At 41.1% G+C, this 20,570-nt stretch overlaps 1 protein-coding gene across 2 annotated transcripts in view; it reads right to left on the bottom strand.

The window, feature by feature from the left end:
* INTS9 (integrator complex subunit 9) overlaps positions 1 to 20,570 on the bottom strand; it is a 75,588-nt gene that overhangs the window by 33,609 nt on the left and 21,409 nt on the right. For both annotated transcript variants that reach the window (XM_072858231.1, XM_072858230.1), the window contains 5 exons: positions 16,655 to 16,775; positions 14,451 to 14,585; positions 9,385 to 9,496; positions 3,375 to 3,555; positions 829 to 889 (listed from right to left, as the gene is read on the bottom strand). In XM_072858231.1, coding sequence (XP_072714332.1) covers positions 829 to 889; positions 3,375 to 3,555; positions 9,385 to 9,496; positions 14,451 to 14,585; positions 16,655 to 16,775 — 610 coding nt within the window. The remainder of the gene's footprint in view (positions 1 to 828; positions 890 to 3,374; positions 3,556 to 9,384; positions 9,497 to 14,450; positions 14,586 to 16,654; positions 16,776 to 20,570) is intronic.

Raw genomic sequence — 20,570 nt, forward strand, 5'->3', positions numbered from 1 at the left:
CATTTTTTCCTTTCCCAGTCTGCCTCTCATTTACTTCAGTGGGAAATCTACCTGTTCCCAGTGGAGAAAGTAAGAGATTTCCTTTCTTGACAGGCGAGATAACTCTGAAGGCATGAGTTATACCACATTTATTTAATATCTGGTTGGCTAAAACTTCCCGTCAAATTATTATTTTGTTGCAGGGAAGATCCCCTCAACATATGTTGCAGGGAGATCCCCCCAAAGACAGGAACCTTATTCCTCTTTGCTTCACTAAGATGCTAGCCCAAGTAATTTCATTTAGAATTGCCAATGACAGCACTCAGTGCTGCAAGCTTTAACTTTTTTATATCAAACCTCTCTTTCAAGATACCATTTTTCCTGCAGCAGACAACATGGTGCCTATTTCAGCTAGGGAGGTAGGAGCTGGGATGATTAAGCTGTCTCTGATAACAAGCTCTTAGTTTTACAGACTTTGAAATAAATGGCTTGGACAAAGGGAATATTCGTGACTGCAGTCTGATAAGAGCAAACATTCAACCATGTGTACGCCAGATAGCCTTCTGTGGGGGAAGAAATAAAACAGGCGAGCATATGTAAGTTATATGCTGAAATAAACATCATGATAATTTTTGAGTTGAGGGAACACCATCATTTATTCCTCCCCCATGCTCCCAAATTAATCACAGAAGGCAAAGGAAAAAAGAAACAACTTGTATGAATAATGACACAAAACTATTAAATAGCTGTAGAAGCATTCATCAGAAAAACAACAGCCACACAGGACTGTGTTCCAGAAACCCACTCACTCTGTGATCTTAGCAAACAGCAAGACCATGGTTTACTTACCTCAGCATGGGGAAAAGGAGGTTCTGGAAGATATACCTTTGTTTGTTTGTTATGACACAACCTTTAAAAGAAAAGGAAAATAAGCTGGGTTAGAGAGCTGCGGAACATCCTGCAGCATCTGCTGCCATCTACTGTTAAACTTTTTCTGGAGAAAGCCATTTCGTAGCTGTGGCATCAGGTGCAAAATCACCCATTTATTTTGTTACTTCCAGTCTTTCTGCTGAGAGGGCCAACACCTACAGGACACGACAACTCAGTCATAGCGAGATCACTTAGAGACGGTGCAAGACAGCTGAAGTAATTTTGTACACACTACACAACACAACAGAACTCCTTTGCTGTGGAAGACAAATTTCTAACTCAACATCCACGTCATTTCATAGTCCAGACCTCATCAGTTTTTGTAAAGCCAAATCACCTGTCAACAGAAAAATTCCAATTGCCTCATCCCACTTCTCAGCAGTGACTTGGTCCTTTTGTTTGTTACAATCTAATTCCTCCATGCATTTTATTATTGCAGCTACAATGTTGGTAAACTGCCTCTCATGGCATAATGCTCACTGTTACCTGCTATTTTACATCAATCATTTATTTTTAAAATATAAATATTGAAAGCTGTTGATTAGCTGTAGCCAGACTCCTGATTCATCCTATTACAGAAGTTAAAAAAAGATATTTGTCAGAGGCCTGTGTGATGTTACAATTATCTGCAGTGACACTGTCCTGGTGGCTTTTTCTGGGAAACACAACCCATCTCATACTTTCTTCACTTTATTATAAAGCAATAAGCCTGGATCAAACTAAATTTGATAAAGTCTAAGAGATACTACGAGCAGGACATTTCTTTTAGCTGTCTAAATAGTAGAATTGGAAGGCTGGAATCCCGGAATTTCAACCCGGGTTCTGACCCCAAACCTCTATTTTACAGATGTTCAACCTCCGCCTCCATTTCTACCTAAGTAAAACATTCCCCTCACCCATAAGTGTTTGGAGATCAGCTAATGTTGGTTTTGACTTTTGAATATAAGCTACTACAGCAAAGTAGAATTAAAAAACATGGTGTCTAAACACTTGGGTGTCTGAATTGTGCCAGCTAGACACAGCAGACAAAATGACCCCACTGGCACAGGGAACATTCCTGCTACTTTGACAGCAGTATCTAACCCAAAGGATTATTACAACAGGAACTACGCAGCTACCACTTCAGCTGCTACTGAAATGAAATCACCATGTAAGTACTAACCAAACAATTGTTTAACTATAAACTATATGAGTCAACACACCCTGGTGAGTACTCTGAAGTTTGGCCAGGACACCAAGGCTTGATTTTCCTACTTTTGCTGAAAGTAACATGATTAAATTTCACCAGATTTCTTTCCTCTTTACAATTCTCCTGAGAGATCAATTCACCTAAGATTTCCAGGACCTCTCTTTTCTTTCCTGAACTGCAGACTTAAAAAACCTGGAAGAAAGGAAGGAAAAGCTAACTTACTCTATTTAATTATCTAGAGCGCCTCTCCGTTTGTAAGAATTTAGGACCAGTTACAAATGGTTGGGTTCTGCTTTCCATGGCTCAGAATCACAGAATGGTTGAGGTTGGAAGGGAGCTCTTGAGATCATCTAGCCCAACCCCCTGCTCAAGCGTTGTCAGCTAGAGCAGGTCATCCAGGACTGTGTCCAGCTAGGTTTTGGTGTCTCCATAGAGACGCCACAACCTCTCTGCACAACCTGTTCCAGTGTTTGACCACCCTCACAGTAAAAAAGTGTGTTTCTTTTGTTCAGACAAAATTTCATGTGTTTTAATTTGTGCCTCTTGTTCTGTCAGTGGGCACTACTGAGAAGAGTCTGGCTCCCTCATCCTCATTTCCTCCCATCAGGTATACACATTGATAAGATCCCCTCAAGCCTTCTGTTCTCCCGGCTAAAGAGTCCCAGCTCTCTCAGCCTCTCCTCATCTGAAAGATCATCTTTGTGGCCCTGTGCTGGCCTTGCTCTATAAGCCCATATCCTTCTTGTATTGGAGAGCCCAGAATGAAACACAGCACTCTCCATGCTCCAGCCTCACCAGTGCTGAGCAGAGAAGGATCACCTTCCCTGACCTGCTGGCAGTGCTCTGCCTAACACAGCCCAGGATACTGTTGGCCTTTTTTCTGCCTCAAAAATACATTGCTGGCTCAGCAAAATTAAGCCTGAAAAATTTACTTTGCTTATACAGGGAGACCATGGTATAGTTTTGGGGGCACTGGATAAGACGTGCAAACAGGCACAGCTAAAATGCACTCAAGTCAGGTACATCATTTAGTCATAAGTGCAAGTACCAAAAAGGACAGATTATTTGAGTTTGTATGTTTTATAGGAAACGATGCTTCCCTAATTATAGAACATCTACTTACACACGCACGCACACCCTTGTGACTCAAGAAACATGTTCACAATTCTAATCAAGTACATATTAGAATATGTCAAGTAGAGATAACCTGCATATATCTATTTACCATAGCTGAGTGTGTGAATTGAGGCTGATGAAGCAGCCCTTTAACACCTACCATTCAGCGAAGATCTGGGAGAACTCAAGGGAGCTGTTGGCAACAGGTGAGATGAAATAAAAAGGGACATTGGAGAGTCCAGCAGAGTCAATATACTGATACAGGCACTCCAGCAGATCATATATTACTCCAGAGGGGTAACAGGGAACCAGCACATTTCCTCCATTCCGGACAGTCATAGCTAAGGGAGAGAGAAAGTAAAAATCAATTAACAGGGTTCATATTTAAACTTTTTAATAGGATTCCTTTAATCCAAATATTACATAAGGTATAGAAAGAAGCTATCACACAAATTAGCAGAACACATTATGCATATGAATTGGGAGGAACACTTCTGATCATTAAATACATTTATTTACTGCCTTCTCCAGGCTTAGTGGAGCAAATGATTATACTCCATTAGCCGGGGGGCACATAACAGACTGAGCACATGAAAAACTCCTGACACGAGAGGGCGGTCTTGCACTGGCACATGAGGACAAATGAGTGACACAAAACACCTTACCATCAAAATAAACCCTGCTCCATCTATTAGCTGTCCACCAGAGGGGAAGGACAACAGTTCACACGTCTCAGCTGAAAGCACTACACATGGTAAACTGTTCTGTACTCAGTTTTCAGTGCTCTAGATGAATGGGTGAAGATGTGGTTATTTCAAACAGCCCTCAAGGCTAGAAGGGGGTGGGAGAGTGTTTCTCCTTCTTAAAAACTCTAAATATGTCTGTCCTTTCAATATAAGAAGAACAATTTAAAACCTCTATGAATTGTAGACAGCATGGGACTAGAGAGAAATGAGGAAGAGAAAAAAGAAAAAGAGGTGTACACTGTAATAGAGACAGATCTGAGTACAACAGCAAAAGCAAGTACAGAGCAAACATTTTGTTCTTTTGGCAGAATGAATTACAAAAATCCTGTGCCTTATGGGAAAGTGGAAATACTTTGTCCAGCTCATGGAGCAATTGCTGCCTCACTAGGATTTCATCTGTGGTCGTGGGGTAACACCATCTACTGATATTAATTGCAGTGCAGCAGCAGTAACATTATGCACCAAGGCATTACACAAAAAGCTGTGAAAGAGCCTGAAAACGCATATATTACATCCCGCCATAATCACTTACTTGACTTCAATTTATTGACAAGCTTTGATGGGGTAGGGATTTAGCAAAGGGTCTTTTTGCCCCACCTACATGCTCAAGGAAGATTATTATGGCTGAATGTTTAAAGGTTTTATGGAGTCTAGGGAAATGCACAGACTCTGTAGTAGGATTTTTCACATGCATTTAGGTGCTTAACTCTTTTAGCAGCCAGTGCCTATTACATGCTGCTCTCAACAACAACTGGTGGTCAAACACACCTTCTATAAGAGGTCTAATCTAACTGCAGTGTAGTGGATTTATTGCCTGGGTTTTCTCCAGGTCACATACAAACTATACCATCAAAATATTTGTGAATACGAATAGCAATACTTTACATTTGTCTAGAACCTGAGATGTTACAAAACGTCCCAGCAATGTGTTATATCGTCCCTCTCACATGGGTAAGTCTAAACTATCCCATCTGTAAACAGGATGTGAAGAGAGGAATGAGGAGATTAAGAATGATATTTTCAAAGCCATCTGGGGGCTGAAACTTAAGCCTCTGGCTCCAGGACCAGAATTTGCATTGCTTCATTATGCACCCCAAAAATTCTGCAAAGTGGAAAGATCAGTACCTATATCCACAGCAGCAGGAATGCTGCATGGGCCAGAGACAGGGGATGCAGAGTGCAGGACACATCGGTGATCCGTGGAAAATGCTAAGGAAAGGGGTATGTCTGCAGCTCTGTCTCTGCTCTGAACGAAGATACTGGCTGAAACATCAAGGTGTGTGTCTCCATGAAATGGGTTCCTTCTTCTTTCACTCAGGCACCAACTACCTTCACCTGGTTAAGACGAATGGCTTGCTCCTCCCTTTGAAGAGGCTGGAGGAAGAGCTTTCATCTAATGATGGGCTGGTTAAAGAATTTGTCCAGGCCATGAAAAATGTAGGCTTCATTCCTAAGCCTTAGAGTTTGAATTCACAGCTCTCCCTTCCCCGCAGCCATTGGTTCATTATGGGAACCTCAAGCCTTTTCTGTAGAAAACAACCAGAAGTTCAAGATTCCTGGGGCCACAGAGAAAATAACGAAGAGTAAGGTCTTGGAGCAGACGCCAACTTGAGTTTCTGTCCCCAAGAAAACTACAGAGCTGGTGACCAATAATTAATATAAAATCACAATCCAGGGAGTGGAGCACTCTTCCAGGCAGCTGCCCTACCCACTAGGCCAGGGACCCAGGGTTGCTGGCCCCCTGAATCTCATGTTCCTGGCGGCATGGTGATGCACCTTTGAAACTGGGCTGGTGAATACTCCTACTCCCCAGGACAGGAAAGGACAGCAACACGGCTATCCCACCACTGACAAAGCTCTGTGTGACAACTTTTCGGTTTAGAATACACTACTCTGTTCCTCGGTGCAAGTTTATTTGTATGTGCTGTGGTCAGCACAGCTGGGCACTGCTTCTTGAGGGTGCTCTTAAGTGGTTCCATAAAGGGATAAGGATTACCTCCCAGCTTCTGCAAAACAGGGATGAAAACTTTTACAAGCATATTGTTTTCCATGCAAGCAGCAGGTCCAATCTGGCTCTCTGCACCACTACGGCAACTTTCTATAGTTGTCAGTAAGAGGACACGTATATTTGAAAGCTGTTTAAAGCCCAATTTATCTCTGTGACTGATGGATGCACTCTCTTGATAAAAGTTGTATAATAATCTTGGCATTTCAAATTTAGTCTCCTTCAGTAGTTCCATAACAAGTTGTTCAATTTACAACTCACAATGAGATACTTGCTTTTCGAACAGCTGCCACCACAAGGTCAAGTTGGCACCTAAAAAGCAAACTGTGCTCTTTTCTGCTTTATATAAACACACGCGCGCACACACACACACACACACACACAGAGGCACGACCGCACACACACACAAAATATCACAAACTGTCCCTCCAGACAGTCTGGCAATTTTGCTGATGATGCCCAAGGCAATGTAAAAATATAATTGCTTTTCTTGAGCTGCAGAGTGCTGGTGCTGCAGTGCTGAGCACAGAAAAAAGGGGTTTGGGCTAAACTGAGAGGAACTTGGAGACGTGACAAAGCGTGGTTTCAGTGTTGCACACACAATGCGGAGAGGAAATCATGCATGTGACTTGGTAATAATAGGAATCAGCGTCTACAACTCTACATGCTGGGATGAAAACAGAGATCAAGGTGAAATTTTCTCACTTCCATTTCTGTGGTTCACAACACTTACTCACAAACATGCTGTTACCTCATGATACACATTTTTGGTAAATCTCCAGTGTCTGCCTTAGAGTTTTTACCTAGTGTATTCTGAGCTTCTTGTGAAGTCCCCTGAATGTTTTGGAAATGGGAAAAATATGACAACTATTGTGTTCAGCTTGCCTACTCTATTGCTTTTGCCAGTAACCTATTGCTTTTTGGACTTTTTCACACGTTTGAAAGAAAACTGATTCACTATTTTCTTCTCCTGATGTTGGGTAGATGTGTAAATACTGCTGGTGTCACATAAAAGACAGCCCTACCACTGCATTATTCATAGAATTATTTAATTTCTTCAGGTTGCTGGTTTTTGGCAAATACCACTCAAATTCCAGAGTCTTACAATGGCATTATTTTAAGCATGTATCTTCCTTTGGTCTTTAACACTTCTCTAATTTCTCTGAGTTTACCTCAGTCAAGATAGAAGCTGGCTTGAAGACCTTCTGCAAAACCCTCAAAATAGTTCAGAATGTTTCTGTAAACCAGAACAACTTGTGCAGATAAACACCCACCTGTACCTACATATGTAACACATTTATTTATATGCACTCATCTTTCGGATTTTGCTTTGGCCCAAGCTACATCTCTAAGACTTTGTTTAACTTTTAAAAGCATTTTAATTAACAACGGGCTCACTCTTGTTTATTTAGCATACAGCTGTTGCAGTTCAAGACACGAGTGACCACCAAGGTGCTTGCTAGAGCACATTCGCAGCAGAGTTGGCAGCAGGGCAACATGCACCACTCCTCGGCCTCGCCAGTACAAAGTCTAACATTTCAGCCCAGACTTGCTTCCTTGGTGGTTTAAGGTAAGATGATAGGATGTGATCATGCTACCATCTGTCAGGGGGACAGTAACCCCCATAAAGGTCCAGAAGGGACAGAGAAGAGCAGCACAGCTGGATCTAGCACAACAAGGTCACGAAACCTTATCTGCGACAGCTCATAGGGTAATAAAATTAACAATGCTTAAAAACAATGAAAACACAGACCGTAATACACACATATATAAACACACGCATCACTTAGGAAAGGAAGTCGCAGGTGTTAAGAATTAACACAGCTTCAAGGGGAGGTTGAACAAGTTCCTGGAAGAGAAATCCACTGAACATTACAAACTACACAAAAGCCATGTCTGACTCAGGAAATTCCTGAAATAAAAATACTTGAAGGCTGTGAGATTATGAGGGGAAAGTATCATATAACCTCACCCTGGTCTTCTATTCTTCTCTAGGCATCTGCTCATGGCCCCTGTTGGAGCCAGGATGTTGGCAGAGAGGATCTTTGGTATAACCCATGATTACCATTCTTATAAAATGCCAGACCACACTCTATTAATAGGTATCTACACTACAAGGAATCATCCTGACCCTGCAACTCATCTTTTCATATAAGCAAACCCCACATAATTTTACCTTGTACATCCCACAACAGGACCTATGACTCCTGTTTGAACTGAAATATGTCCTAAACAGGGATATCTGATTTCGATTTAGAGATGGTGAGTGATGGAGGAGCCTACCACGCTCCTTGTAGTATTTGCCCTCCACTACCATGGCAGTCTCATAACTGGGATTGTGAGACAGTACATAGATACTCAGCATCTGTGAATATGCACAAGGATTTTAAAATGGGGAAAAACCCAAAGTCTTGTGGGTTTTTTTATTCTCCAAGGGTACATTCACGTGTAATAAAGACTAAGAATTTGCACTTCAGTTCTGTTCTCAACCTTATTCTGCAACCTTGGGTAAGGCACCTAAATACCACAGCTCAACTTTCTTCCAGGTGTGTAATGGGGACCAAAACACTTGCTTACAGTGAGGATTCCCTGATTTTGACTTCCAATGTCTTTTGATAACCTTTGTAAGAATCCTCCCATCACAAGCTTTTTAGTCTTCTTTGTAAAAAGTAGTTAGTTTAAAATAAAGGGAAGATGTCTGATAAAAGAACAGGCAATATACAGCAGGACAGACATGAGAAAGTGGTTTGATGACAGAAGGGTGAGAGCACAGAGGAACTGAGATGGGGGAAGAGGAGAAAAGGAGGAATAGCACTGGATGTGACATTCCGAACAGGCTGGAAAATGCTGCCATTCACACTGATATCACAGCTTTGCAATTATCAGCTTTTCCAGCTGTGAAAGCATCTGATTAGGTTTTATATTTCTGCGGTCTATAAATATATCTTGATATATTTTTTTAAACAAGAGATTGTGCTGTTTGCTTTTGATATATTTAAAAATCAGGTGTAAGAAGGGAAGCAGATGTGCTTGTTTTCAAAACTGACAGTCATAAAAAAGCATGTAAAGATTTTACACGGGCTGATATACAGGAAGGAAATAGTAATATTTCAGCTGGGAACAATATCCAAAACCTAGGCAACACGTAGTCTGTTGGCAGCTAAGCGACATACTTAGCAAACCAAGAGCAGCAGATGATTAAATCTCATTATACCTGTTCCATTCCAAAACATTTTAGGTACAACTTGTGTCTCTCCAAGCACTTACTGTATTAATGACATCAGGAGCACATCGTAAAATCTAAACAGCTAGTTTTATGCCAGAAGCTGGACAACTTATTCAATTCCAGGAATCTCAGAATTATTTCCCACCCAAAGCAATGAATAAGATGATAAAATAGTCGTCTTTCAACGACCTACCCAAGTTGCTGCAGAACTCTCCTACCATGCCATCTGGGTTAGCAGTAGGGATTTGTGTAAGACCCGTCAGGATGAGAACATCACTATTTTTAAGAGAAGCCTGGTCCATGGGCTGAAACAGAGCACAGTGAAATAAAATGAGTAACATGAGTGTTATAACACAGATTTCTCTGCTCTGTACCAAGATGACTGCAATATATAACAGATACAGTGACCAAGGAGAACACACAGAACACTTTAAACTTAACGTCCCTCCATCTGTGGAAATGTAACCAGAGTTAATAAAAACACATACAACTGTTTACCTGCATACTACAGCCCAAAACAAACAACGGAACTGTAATCGGATCCATCTCAAAGTTGTCTCCATAGACTAATAATTTCATGGCCTTAGGAGCTGAACACTGAAAAGACAGTAATTTGCTTAGGATGTGGCAGTGCAGTCAGGAAGGGTTTAATACTTGCATTCTTATCTCTGGCTGCACTAGTTTCCAACTTGCTTCCGTTTGCAAATCAAGGTGTCAGCTTTGATTTCCAGGGCCCACTATCTACAGGGAGCACTACCATTTTCCTCAACCATTCAGTGGATTCTCTTGGAAAGAGATGAGGTCAGCAAAGGACTTTGGGCTTGAAGCTCTCAATTCTGTGTATGAATCTGAATGCCGCACAAGGGTCTCCCTTGACTGTGAAGTCTGCTCTTCTGCCCGCAGTATTACAACCATGACTTTCAAACACTCATTTCAGATTGTTTGCACAGGCCTTTTTTGAAGTCTGGTTTTGTGAAATGGTGAATGGCTACTGCTGGTAGAAAAAAGAAATTGGTTTAGATTCCTTAATATTGATAAAATTTGTTTATTTATCTAAGAAATAATCACTTACACATATTAATTTTTTAAATGTAGTTATAATATCACACCAAACAGGCAAGTATTTCCTTAAAAGCCAGTAGCTGAAAGCAGGTAAAAAATCATAGCTTCAACTGCACAAAAAAACCCCATACAAAAACGTAGTGCTCCCAATGGAACACCAGAGCTAAAACAACAGAGAAAATATAACTTGTCTTACCAGTCTCCCCTAGTGAATCAGATTAGCACTATGCCCTCCTCCAGCACCTTTCTTTGAAAACTGTGCTAGAGGCTAAGCCATGTCAACGTGAACTAGATGTCTTCACAGGGCTATGACCTCTGATCCGCTGGGTCTACAGTGTATGCTGTACTGCCGACCTACAGTCATAGGTACAATCCTAGATTACGCGGTTAAAGCACTGAAGGTAGCTATCACAAGCATCTATCCATGCCACGTCTGCTTCCTGGGGGACAGAAGAGTTTATATCTGCACAGTCTATCCTGTGGCTCACAGATGTAGTGGAGGGACTGACGATTAAATGGCCCAAGGAATTAGTGCGGCAACTTGGCCACTGGCAGGCAGTCTAATGTTAAAGCAAACGTTGCTTCCGCCTTGACTGTGCATAAAAGCTCACACATTTTTCACTGAGGTCAATCATTTGACATGTTTTATACTGGCATTTTATTAAAGCAGAATGAAAATGCATACCCACTTCTCTCCATTAGCAAACACAGAGTAGATATTCAGAAATTATACTTAAGTGTGACCTGATACTAAATATATATTCTTGATACTCAAAATTTAGCATAATTCAATCTTGAAAAGGCAAAATCCACTTCTCTCTCTGCAGATGGAGTACAGCTATGGTGAAAAGTTAACTTTTAGCCTTGCTCTGGGCTGGGATGCACTTCCCACAGCTACTATTCAAGCAAAGGTGGGAAACTGCAGCCAGCTGCATTGTATTTTATGGTTATTTATTCTCAACAGACCCTCTTCAGTTTCACCAACCAGGAAAGACTTCTACCAGAAGAGACTGACGAAGAGATTTCCTCTACTGAACTTAGAAGATCACTGTACAGTTAATTCCCTTGCTCACAGTCCCTCAGTGCCATTCTTAAGTAGTTGAGAAAGACCTTGCTCTGTTAAACATGCAGCGGAATTCCGTATCAACTTCGACAGAAGTTTACGCTGTGCACCACCTTGTAGGACCAGATCTGTTACGTGAGATTTATTGTAATCTTTGACTCTCCACACCATGTCCGTGAAAATGAAATGCCAATAATGCAATAAAAAATAATATTGAATCTGCCTGTGATAATGTACATAATGACCATGCCATATTAGATACGCATAATTTCAGCTGCTATTGCACTGAGAGGGCTTGCATTGATTTTTGTGGGTTAATGTAAAGAATATGTCTTAAAAGGCTTTTAGTGACATGTCTGAACCTGTGCTGTCAACTCCTGTTCTCCACTTCAGTGGCAACAGTGTCAATTCTAGCCTCAGTAGAGGGTGAGGCAAAATTTTCAATAGAAACCATCTGCCAGAAGACAGAAGTAAAGGGAACAATTAATGGTGCCAGACCGAACTCTCAAACAAACCCTTTAAAGCTCTTCAGTTATTTTCAGCAGCTATGAATACAGTTTTGCTGAACCTTTTGCTTGCACTTCCTACAGACTCGCTGAGGATTTCACAAGATACTCCTGTTGTTGCATCCAAGATCAATCCAACAGCCAGCTTTCACTGCACCCAGTTCCAGCTAATCTGTACATCCTGGGCTATGTCTAAGCTAAACTAACTGCTTCATTTTCTGTTGTTAATAGAGATGGGCTGATTATTACAGATGTACCATAACTCTCTGCTGATTATAGACGTAACCTAGATGTAACTTAAAGTTTCAAGAAAACTTTAAGCCGTAATTCATACCGAAGAAGCAATCCCACTGTCTTCCCATGACTGCTAATTCCCACCCGTGCTGCCATCTCCCCTACATCAGCACTTAAATCCCAGTGCTGGCAGAAGGGAGAAGGAGGGAAGCATTGGGTGGGGGCCCAGTTTTGGTTAGGTGAGATGTCCTGTTTGCACCTTGAGAGAAGGAAATGCTTTCCAGGCTATTACTGTGTATATTAGACAAGATGCAAGAGCAAGAGGCACTTTTTCCATTTGTATGCCCAAATAATCTGTGTCTTGTCACCCTAAAAAAATGGGTGATGAGAGCCTGGTCAACTGATGCCCATTTTTAGCAACTACAGAAGGAGTTCGAGAAGACTGGAAAAGTGCTAAGGTTTTACTATTATTCAAAAAGCTCTGGATATGTTTTTACATAAACATATGCTGATTAACTGGATATTGTTTTTAAAACAAAACACAGTGACTGTTTTCATACACTGTTAAAAGATGGGAATTTCATTATGACGGCTCACCATGATTCTGTAGAGAAACAGGTCAGACAAACAACTTCTCACTCCCTGAGGAAAAAAAGCTGATTTGTCGAACACAATTTTGACTCTGTGCCACTCAAGATATTGTTATCATTACATACTGTCTGTCAAACATCAAGTAGATGAAGAGCTGGTTGGCAGCTCACAAAAACCACTAGCCTTTACAGAATCACCATATTGTAGGAGCTCGTACTGGTGGTCACAGGGATTAACGCTGGGACAAAAAATATTCATTGTCTTCAACAACCATCTGGAAGCAAATATAAGATGATGATGATACCTGATATGCAAATGATATCTGGTAACATTTGTGATGTGGTAAATAACAAGGAAAGGGCAAACTGAATGCAATTTCATACGGTAAGCTATTCCTTTAAACTATGTGTTAGTATAAAATAATGCAAAGTGCAATGGACTGTATGCTAAAAAATGAGGCTCTCGGAGAGCATGCAGGACAAGCAACACTGTCAGCAGAGTGAATAGTCCAGGTTTCATCTCTTGTTAGCAAACAGAGTAGGTCCCTAGGGTTTCAGGTAGGCTCGCAGTACATTTTCCTGCACTTGTTAAAGCTGAAACTGTGCTGTCTAACTGCTACCACTTCTGCAGGCTGCAGTGAGTGAGTGCAGATCTGCTGCCCATGGTGCTCTTACCAGGCAGTTTATTCACACACCATTCCCTGCCACAGGCAGGTAATTTCCTTAAAAACAGGGACTTTACCAGAAGTTTCCAGAGAAATGTTCCCCTGTGGAAAATGATGAAGCTTCGCCAGTCTAACCGGATAAACTGAACCACCATTTCACGTAAATGGAGAGAAAACACTCTCAGTTACCAAACTACTTCTTATAATTCAAAGTTTCTCCTCACAGAAATATTCCATTCATATATTGCTAAATACTGCTGCTGCTCCTTCACTAGAAGGTGACGAAAGAGCACAACCCAGGCCAGTATGAGGCTGACGAGAAAAAGGGATTTAGAGACTCTGATACATTGCGTGTAGCCAAATACAGCCATACTATTAAGGATAGTTTATCTATTGTAGTTGTTCAGCTCCTGAAATCAAGCTTTTAAGTGAAGGATGCTCAGAAGCAAAGCTCTTTAGAAGATACTCACCTTGGGGAAAATTACTTACTGATCGTGAACCTGACACATTTTCTAAATTACGTTTAAATACCTCCTGCTAATATTGCTTTTAACTATTTTGACAACTTCTGAAGCACACAGTACTGCAAACTTCAAGCCATTCTTCGCACTAAGAATTTATGGATCTAGAGAGAATTAATTTACTGGAAATTACATCTACAGCACTATAAAGACTTTGCCCTTAGCAGAGCAGGGTGGAAAAGTTGGCAGCCAGTTAGCTATCATTTCTCCCAAGGAAGGATGTTTCAGAAGTGATATAGAAGCAGTCTGTGAACTGTCTGTAAAGACTCTTCAGTGAAATATGGATTTTAAAAAAAGTCACTAATGCTCTATTGTTTAACTCTGTTGAAAATTTCCTATTTAAGGTGAAGGAGAATTTCCCAGCTGGTGAGTAAATTAACATCAAATCACAGATAGGAAAGAATTTTAGTTGTCTTTCCCTAGTCACTATTGATACCTGTCCACTTATCAGGGTGGTATGTCTTCTCAATGCCCATTAAAAATCTAGCCAATTACTAACAGGGGTACCTTTGTACAGCTTCCATACTAAACCTGATCCCAGCTGAAACAAGCCCCTCAATTTTTTTTGAGCAAAGACACTTCCCCCTATAGAAGACTAACAAAAGTCAGGGGCTGTACCTGAGGGTGTGTTGTAAGTAGAGAAGATCCTGAAACATAGGAAACCTTTTCATAGTGCGACTGGATAATCCAATTGGAACTTCCAAGAGCGTAGCCTGAGCTGAGAGGGGTAACCTGCACAGCACCAAACAGCTCCTGAAACACACAGTAAGAGACATTAACTTGAGCGAGCCCCCGAGAGAAGTCAGAACAGGTCATTTTATCACCAGTGATATCAATTTTAAAAGTAGTTTTGCTATTCAAAGCCTTTATAAAGCTAGTTTACCAAGCTTTATGTGTGGTGTTCTTATTTACCAATGTCTAACAGGACACATGCTAAGAAACCTAACCCTAAGAAAAGTTTTTCCTGAGGTAGGGCCTTCATAAAGTCTCTCTTCTGTGTGAATTCTATGGCGTCTAAGAGAGTTCACACTGAACCATAACTCTAAATGGAGGAATCAACCGGGGTCTTGATCTTCTGCCTGCCTTTGCTGTATTGAAGAAGCTTGTAGGAGCTTTACATCTCTGAAAACTCTGTACTCCCTTAGTCAAATTTTATTGATATGGGCCAGCAGGAGAGAAGGAAGGACAAGTAGTTCTGTACTGATATAAAATTCTGGGTTACACATTTTGCTGTGGAAAACATAAACTTAACTTCAGATTCACTCACTTTCTAACTTCATTTCTTTTTAAATGCTATCTGCTGGTGATTTAGAAACACCACCCTGCAAGCTTAATCCAAATTTCAGTTTCAGCTGTCAGCATAAGCAACCTGACAGTTGTCTCCTTTCCAGGTGTCATTAGAAAGTGTATTGCTTTATCTGTACACAGTAATGTGTTATACTTGTTTTGAGAAAGGAAAATAAGCCTCCATGTATACCTCGCTAATGTGATCTACTTTCTGGTTACTGAATAATAGAACAAGCATCTGATTCATGCAATACTAACGATTTTTCTAGTATCTCAATACGTATTTGGATGCATTGCAAAACAAAACAGGGTCTCCATCCCTCAGAGTGTGTAAATCAAGGCTCTAGATTCTGCTGATATGCAGACATGGAAAGTGGACAACAAACCATTCTTGATGCTGTCACGTTTTGGGTTAACTGGCTAATTAGGGTCTGATTATTTTAAAAGTTTGCTTTGGGAAGAGATAAAATATGCTCTAGAAATGTCTCTTTTTTCCCGGTAACTATAAAAGAATGATTGGCTCAGATGCACAGATCTAAAATTAGGCGAGATGCATCCACACTGTGAGGATAGTGGAAAATGAACAGTAACCACCCTCGGATACCAAAAGTCCAAATGCCCTCAACCTGTCCAGTTGCTAGACAAAGCTGCAGCTGTTACTTATGTCAGCAGCCATGTTAGCGGTGACTTGGGGTCTTTTTTCACCAGCCGTAATGCAGCACCACACAAACCCAAATCCACCCAATTTAGTACACAGCAGTACTGGTTACTGTTTCAAACTGTCTTATACATGAACAGTAGCCTCCAAACTTCAGTGGCCCATTGCTTAAGAAAAGGGAGCAAATAAAAAGCGTTGGGTACACAACTTACTTTAAGCCATCTTTTTATTTCTGAGGGCCCTGAGCAGCACTAGCAGGTATCATGGCCCTCATGCTGCCTACAAGCTACAAGGGAACAGTGTATCTGCAGACTACTGAATTGTTGGTTCAGTTCATTCTAGAAACTACACTGGATTATAGTCAACGGCATCATAGACAACAAATATTAGCTGGGAACCCTGGGAAAGGAGTTTTTGAAGTTCAGGTCGAACCATTAGGTTTTGTTTACAATCCCTAATTTGCTGTATAAAAGAAAGTGGAGGCTAAAGCACTCAAAAGATTCCCAGAAGTGAGATACGGTAACTCAGAAGGGGATGTGGCTTACAAACAGAGAGGATACATTCATTTGGTACATCCTCCCAGCTCTCAGTGGGCCAGCCATCAACTCCGAATTTGAAGGTACGCGGCCTTAAAATTGGCCTCCCCAAGGAAGAGGAGAAACAAATGGATGCTCCCTGATTTCACCAAACAAGAACCCTTCCTGGGAGGCAGACTGCGGGACATTCACTATAAACTTGTCTTGCTTTCCTAGGCTAGGGTAACTAGATCTTACACAGGATCTAGAGGGAAAATAGAAAAGGAAGGGCATTGCCAGAGAAAAGCTGGGAAACAACAAGTTGTTACTGTTGACCTGAGGATAGCTTTACATGTACTCACAATTTTCTGAGAATACCCCACCAGCTGGATCTTACTGAGCGCAGCATTCACTTCTGGCATGGTGTAGCACTTCCTCCACATAGACACCTCCACTGCGTCCTTCAGAGGGGCGGGCAGCAATCTGCAAAGATCAACGGGGTGTGGGCATTTTCAGAACTTCCTGATGGACCACCAGCTTTTATTCCCATTTATATTCTCCAGATCTTAGATTTTTCTCTTTTTTCTTTTCACTTTCAATATGCCTTGTGCTTCAAAGTGAGGAGCAAGACTTTCTGCCTGTTGAGGAGCAGAACCACACTGCCCATTTTGCCTCACCCCAAAGACTGCTCTCCTTCAGCTCTCTTTGTTGTTCCTATTCAGCCGTTTCATTGAAGAAGTAGCTGTGAGGAAGGTGTTACAGCAACTCTTGTGGTGTTTTCACCACTGATGAAAGATGTTGGCTGATCTGACATGTCAACATGAAATGCACCACTAGAATAGGTCAAGGTGACTAGGATCTTGGATCAGTGTCTATTTTGCATATCCTAAGAATTTGAAAACAAAAGTAAGCCACAATCTTGTGATTAAAACACAAGTACCAGACCATGAACAAAGGCTGGCTCTTTTCTCAATTTTGTCACCATTTTCTTGTAAGAGCACATGCCCCTGCACCTCAGTTTCTTTGCCTTCAACTCAGATACCCCACTTGCCTTCCAAGTGTACTGGCAAGGATACATTAGCTGACACTGCAGAGCTCTTTGAAATCCCCTACACGGAAGTATTTAAGATGTTTTACACCAAAGTAAAATCCATCCATTCTGCTCTTCACAGACATTGCAAGTTAGCTGGACAGCGTTGTCAAGGGAAGAAGTGAACTGTAATGTCACAGGCTGTAAGAGAGATGGCTAACTTCTGGGAGATAAATCTTCCTTAGCAACATGAACTGAGGCAGGAAGCAGCACAGCTGCCAAATGCATAAGAAGAATAGGATTTTTTTTTGTATATTAAACCAATGCTAAATCAAAGGCTAATTCAAACCAATTTCCAAAGATTTATGGAAATTGGTCAAGTTTCTTTGATCAATTTGTTTAAAAGAATTTAATTTATTGTTATATCTACTAGGTCAGTGAACTCCTCCATAATTTAAGATACTGAAGAAAGGATTAAGGCCAGCTATTGCCAAGACCGCTGTACAGGTCTAGTGCGATAACTGTAATTCCAGCACATGCTGGCTGAAAGCATACTGCGCTTAAGGAAACAAACAAAGCGTTCAAGGTCTTTTTTGGGAAGTCATAAGCAACAAAAGGCCAAGCAACGTGGATAGTTGTCCACCACTGCACTGAAGCAAATTGCCTGTAAAAGCCTTTAACCTACCATAAGAAGCATTTAGTGTTGGATGCTTTCAGGAGCTTCTCTTCTGGGAAGAGGAGAATGTATCTCCAGGTAATGGAGAAAAGTGGGGAATTGTCCTTGGTGATTGAAGTAAGCTTCTATTAGCCTTGACTCTGTGGCTGCACTGTAAATATATTCTGATCCCTAACAGAGACCAGTGGCACCAGTCTCCACTGGTTTCATCCTTTGCTGAGTGGCACACAGAGACAATGAGGACTGCTGGTTCCTCAGATGTGCCCCTGCTGGCGTTCAACCTGTCACCCACGCTTTTAAAATTTGTACAGAAACTTACTAGAGGATATTTTAAAGTCTGGAGTGAATCTACTAACACTATGGCAACACCCTATTGTGGATCACCTCGTAACAACCAGACGTATGTGGGCAGATGCCAGGACAGCCAACCTACAGCCACAAACAGGAAGGTATCGCAAAGCAGCACAGTCCAGTGGTTAGTATACAAAATTTATGCTTAGAAAACTCAGAGGCTTGTGTTCTTAACTGGGCATCTGCACAGAAACAGTCCCTCCTGTTCAGTGCAAAGGATAACGTTTAGTATAGGACATAACGTTCTTATTTGAAGGGAGAAGAGGATGGCAGTACCAAGCTAGATCAGAATGCTGGCCTCTCTTGTCCACTGCTCTGTCTCAGGAAACAGCCTGTTTCAGACACTTTACAGAAAGATGTAAGAAACTATCAAACAGGTAGTCGACAAAGTGCCTTTCATAAGGCAAGCTTCCTCTTTAGCCTCCTGAATCCTAATCAGCGTGAAAGATATCCTGGTTGAGCATCTATAGAGCTTCCATGAGATTGCTCATTTAAAATAAAAACCAATGGTAATAAAACTTGCTAAGCAATTAGTTCAGACTGGATCTGATAATGGAAAAACGTAAACCACTATAATGAACTTATTATATTTTATACAGTATTTGCATTTAAAATGCTTCAGTGCTTTATCTAATGAAGATGATAATACTTTGTGTTTTATACTAACTGTTCAGAGTAGAACTAACTGAACTGTAAAGCAGTAATGGTGATTGATCAGCCTGAAAAATTAAAGTTAGACTCAGAAGTAATAAGTATTCTGTTCTAGCAATAGCCAAGTATTTAAAAAAAAAAAAAAAAATTCACCAAGGATCACATTTTCTTAAATAACGGATGGCAGTCCAACCCTGCATGTACTATTAGCCAGGTGTTAATTTGTGGATCAGTAGATGTTTGCTCACGTGCTATAATAATCAGTTCCATTCACGCTTGCATGACACGTCATCAGGAATCTCAAAACACTTTGCAAACATTAATTAAGTCCCTGTATACCCTCTGTGGTGGATAGGAGCTCCATTTTACAGAAGCATAGGGAGCTGAAGGGGGAAACTCAGAGCACAGGTGGGGCACAGCTGGAAAGGGAATTCAGATTTGTCCCGCTGTTCCAGCTCACAGACAACGCTGGTTCGTACCAGCCTCACGGCAGAGTTTATGCCACGTAGACTTTTGTTACTAAACAGCTGCAGGGCTACTAGTTACGTTTCGCTATCCCCACTAGCATAGCATTTCTTTGCTCTGCCTCTATCTCCTATTCGGGCAAGCTGTGCATTTCACTTCTGAAAGTTGAGGGACCTGCCATCTGATCAAGGTTCCCAACAACATACAATATTGTGGCAGTGCTCTGTGCTCTACGGAGGTGTTGTAAGTGGGACAGAAGGGTTGGTCCTGTCTATCCCCAGAGGTGGGCTCTTATACCTTCCTCCTACCTCCATTGGTACCCCATTACAACAGCTACTTGGTGTACCAAGGAGGCAGTGTCAATGTTAGGGTTCTTCCCAAGCAATATAAGACAGAAAAATGTATTTTAAACACTGCTCCAACAAAAAGACTCCAGCCTTCTATAGCAGTTGAATCAGAACAAAGATCACCTCTCTGTGTTCGCCTCTGGAATAGTCAACAGCACACAAAGTGCTAGACAGCACTTTTTCTAAAATACGACCACCAGGAAAGTGACATTAAATGAGCTCTAAGATATATGATCCTCCTTTAAACCATGCATACAAAACACATGCAATAGTGTGACGAGAATAATGGCTCCAGTCCTCTCTCTTCACATCACTGTGAGCTTCAGGAGTGCTTCTGGTCAGGCCAGCGGACTCCAAAATTAAAAAACCCCACTATTCTGATCAGAGTATACATCAACCAGCACAAAATCCTGATCAACTTTATTAAAAAAAAACAAACGCTATTCTGATCAGAGTATACATCAACCAGCACAAAATCCCAAACATCTTTATTACCTTTAGTTTTGTTTTACATCTGTGTTTTACTTGCCTTCTTCAGAAGAGTGAGAGTTGCAGTGCTGAGATAAGACTGCTCCTAAGCTCAGCAGGGGAGTACAATATATAGCTAAACATATGTTAATTTGGATTTTTAATTTTTTTGCTTTGTGATATTGGAAAATGTCAAGACTACTTTTATAATGTATGAAGTAATTCATTTTTAGTAAACTTTAAAATCAAGCCACATTAAGAATTAGGAATAGAAAATGGGAGATCAATTA

This window comes from Ciconia boyciana, chromosome 3 (assembly GCF_034638445.1).
Source record: "Ciconia boyciana chromosome 3, ASM3463844v1, whole genome shotgun sequence".
Taxonomy (NCBI): domain Eukaryota; kingdom Metazoa; phylum Chordata; class Aves; order Ciconiiformes; family Ciconiidae; genus Ciconia; species Ciconia boyciana.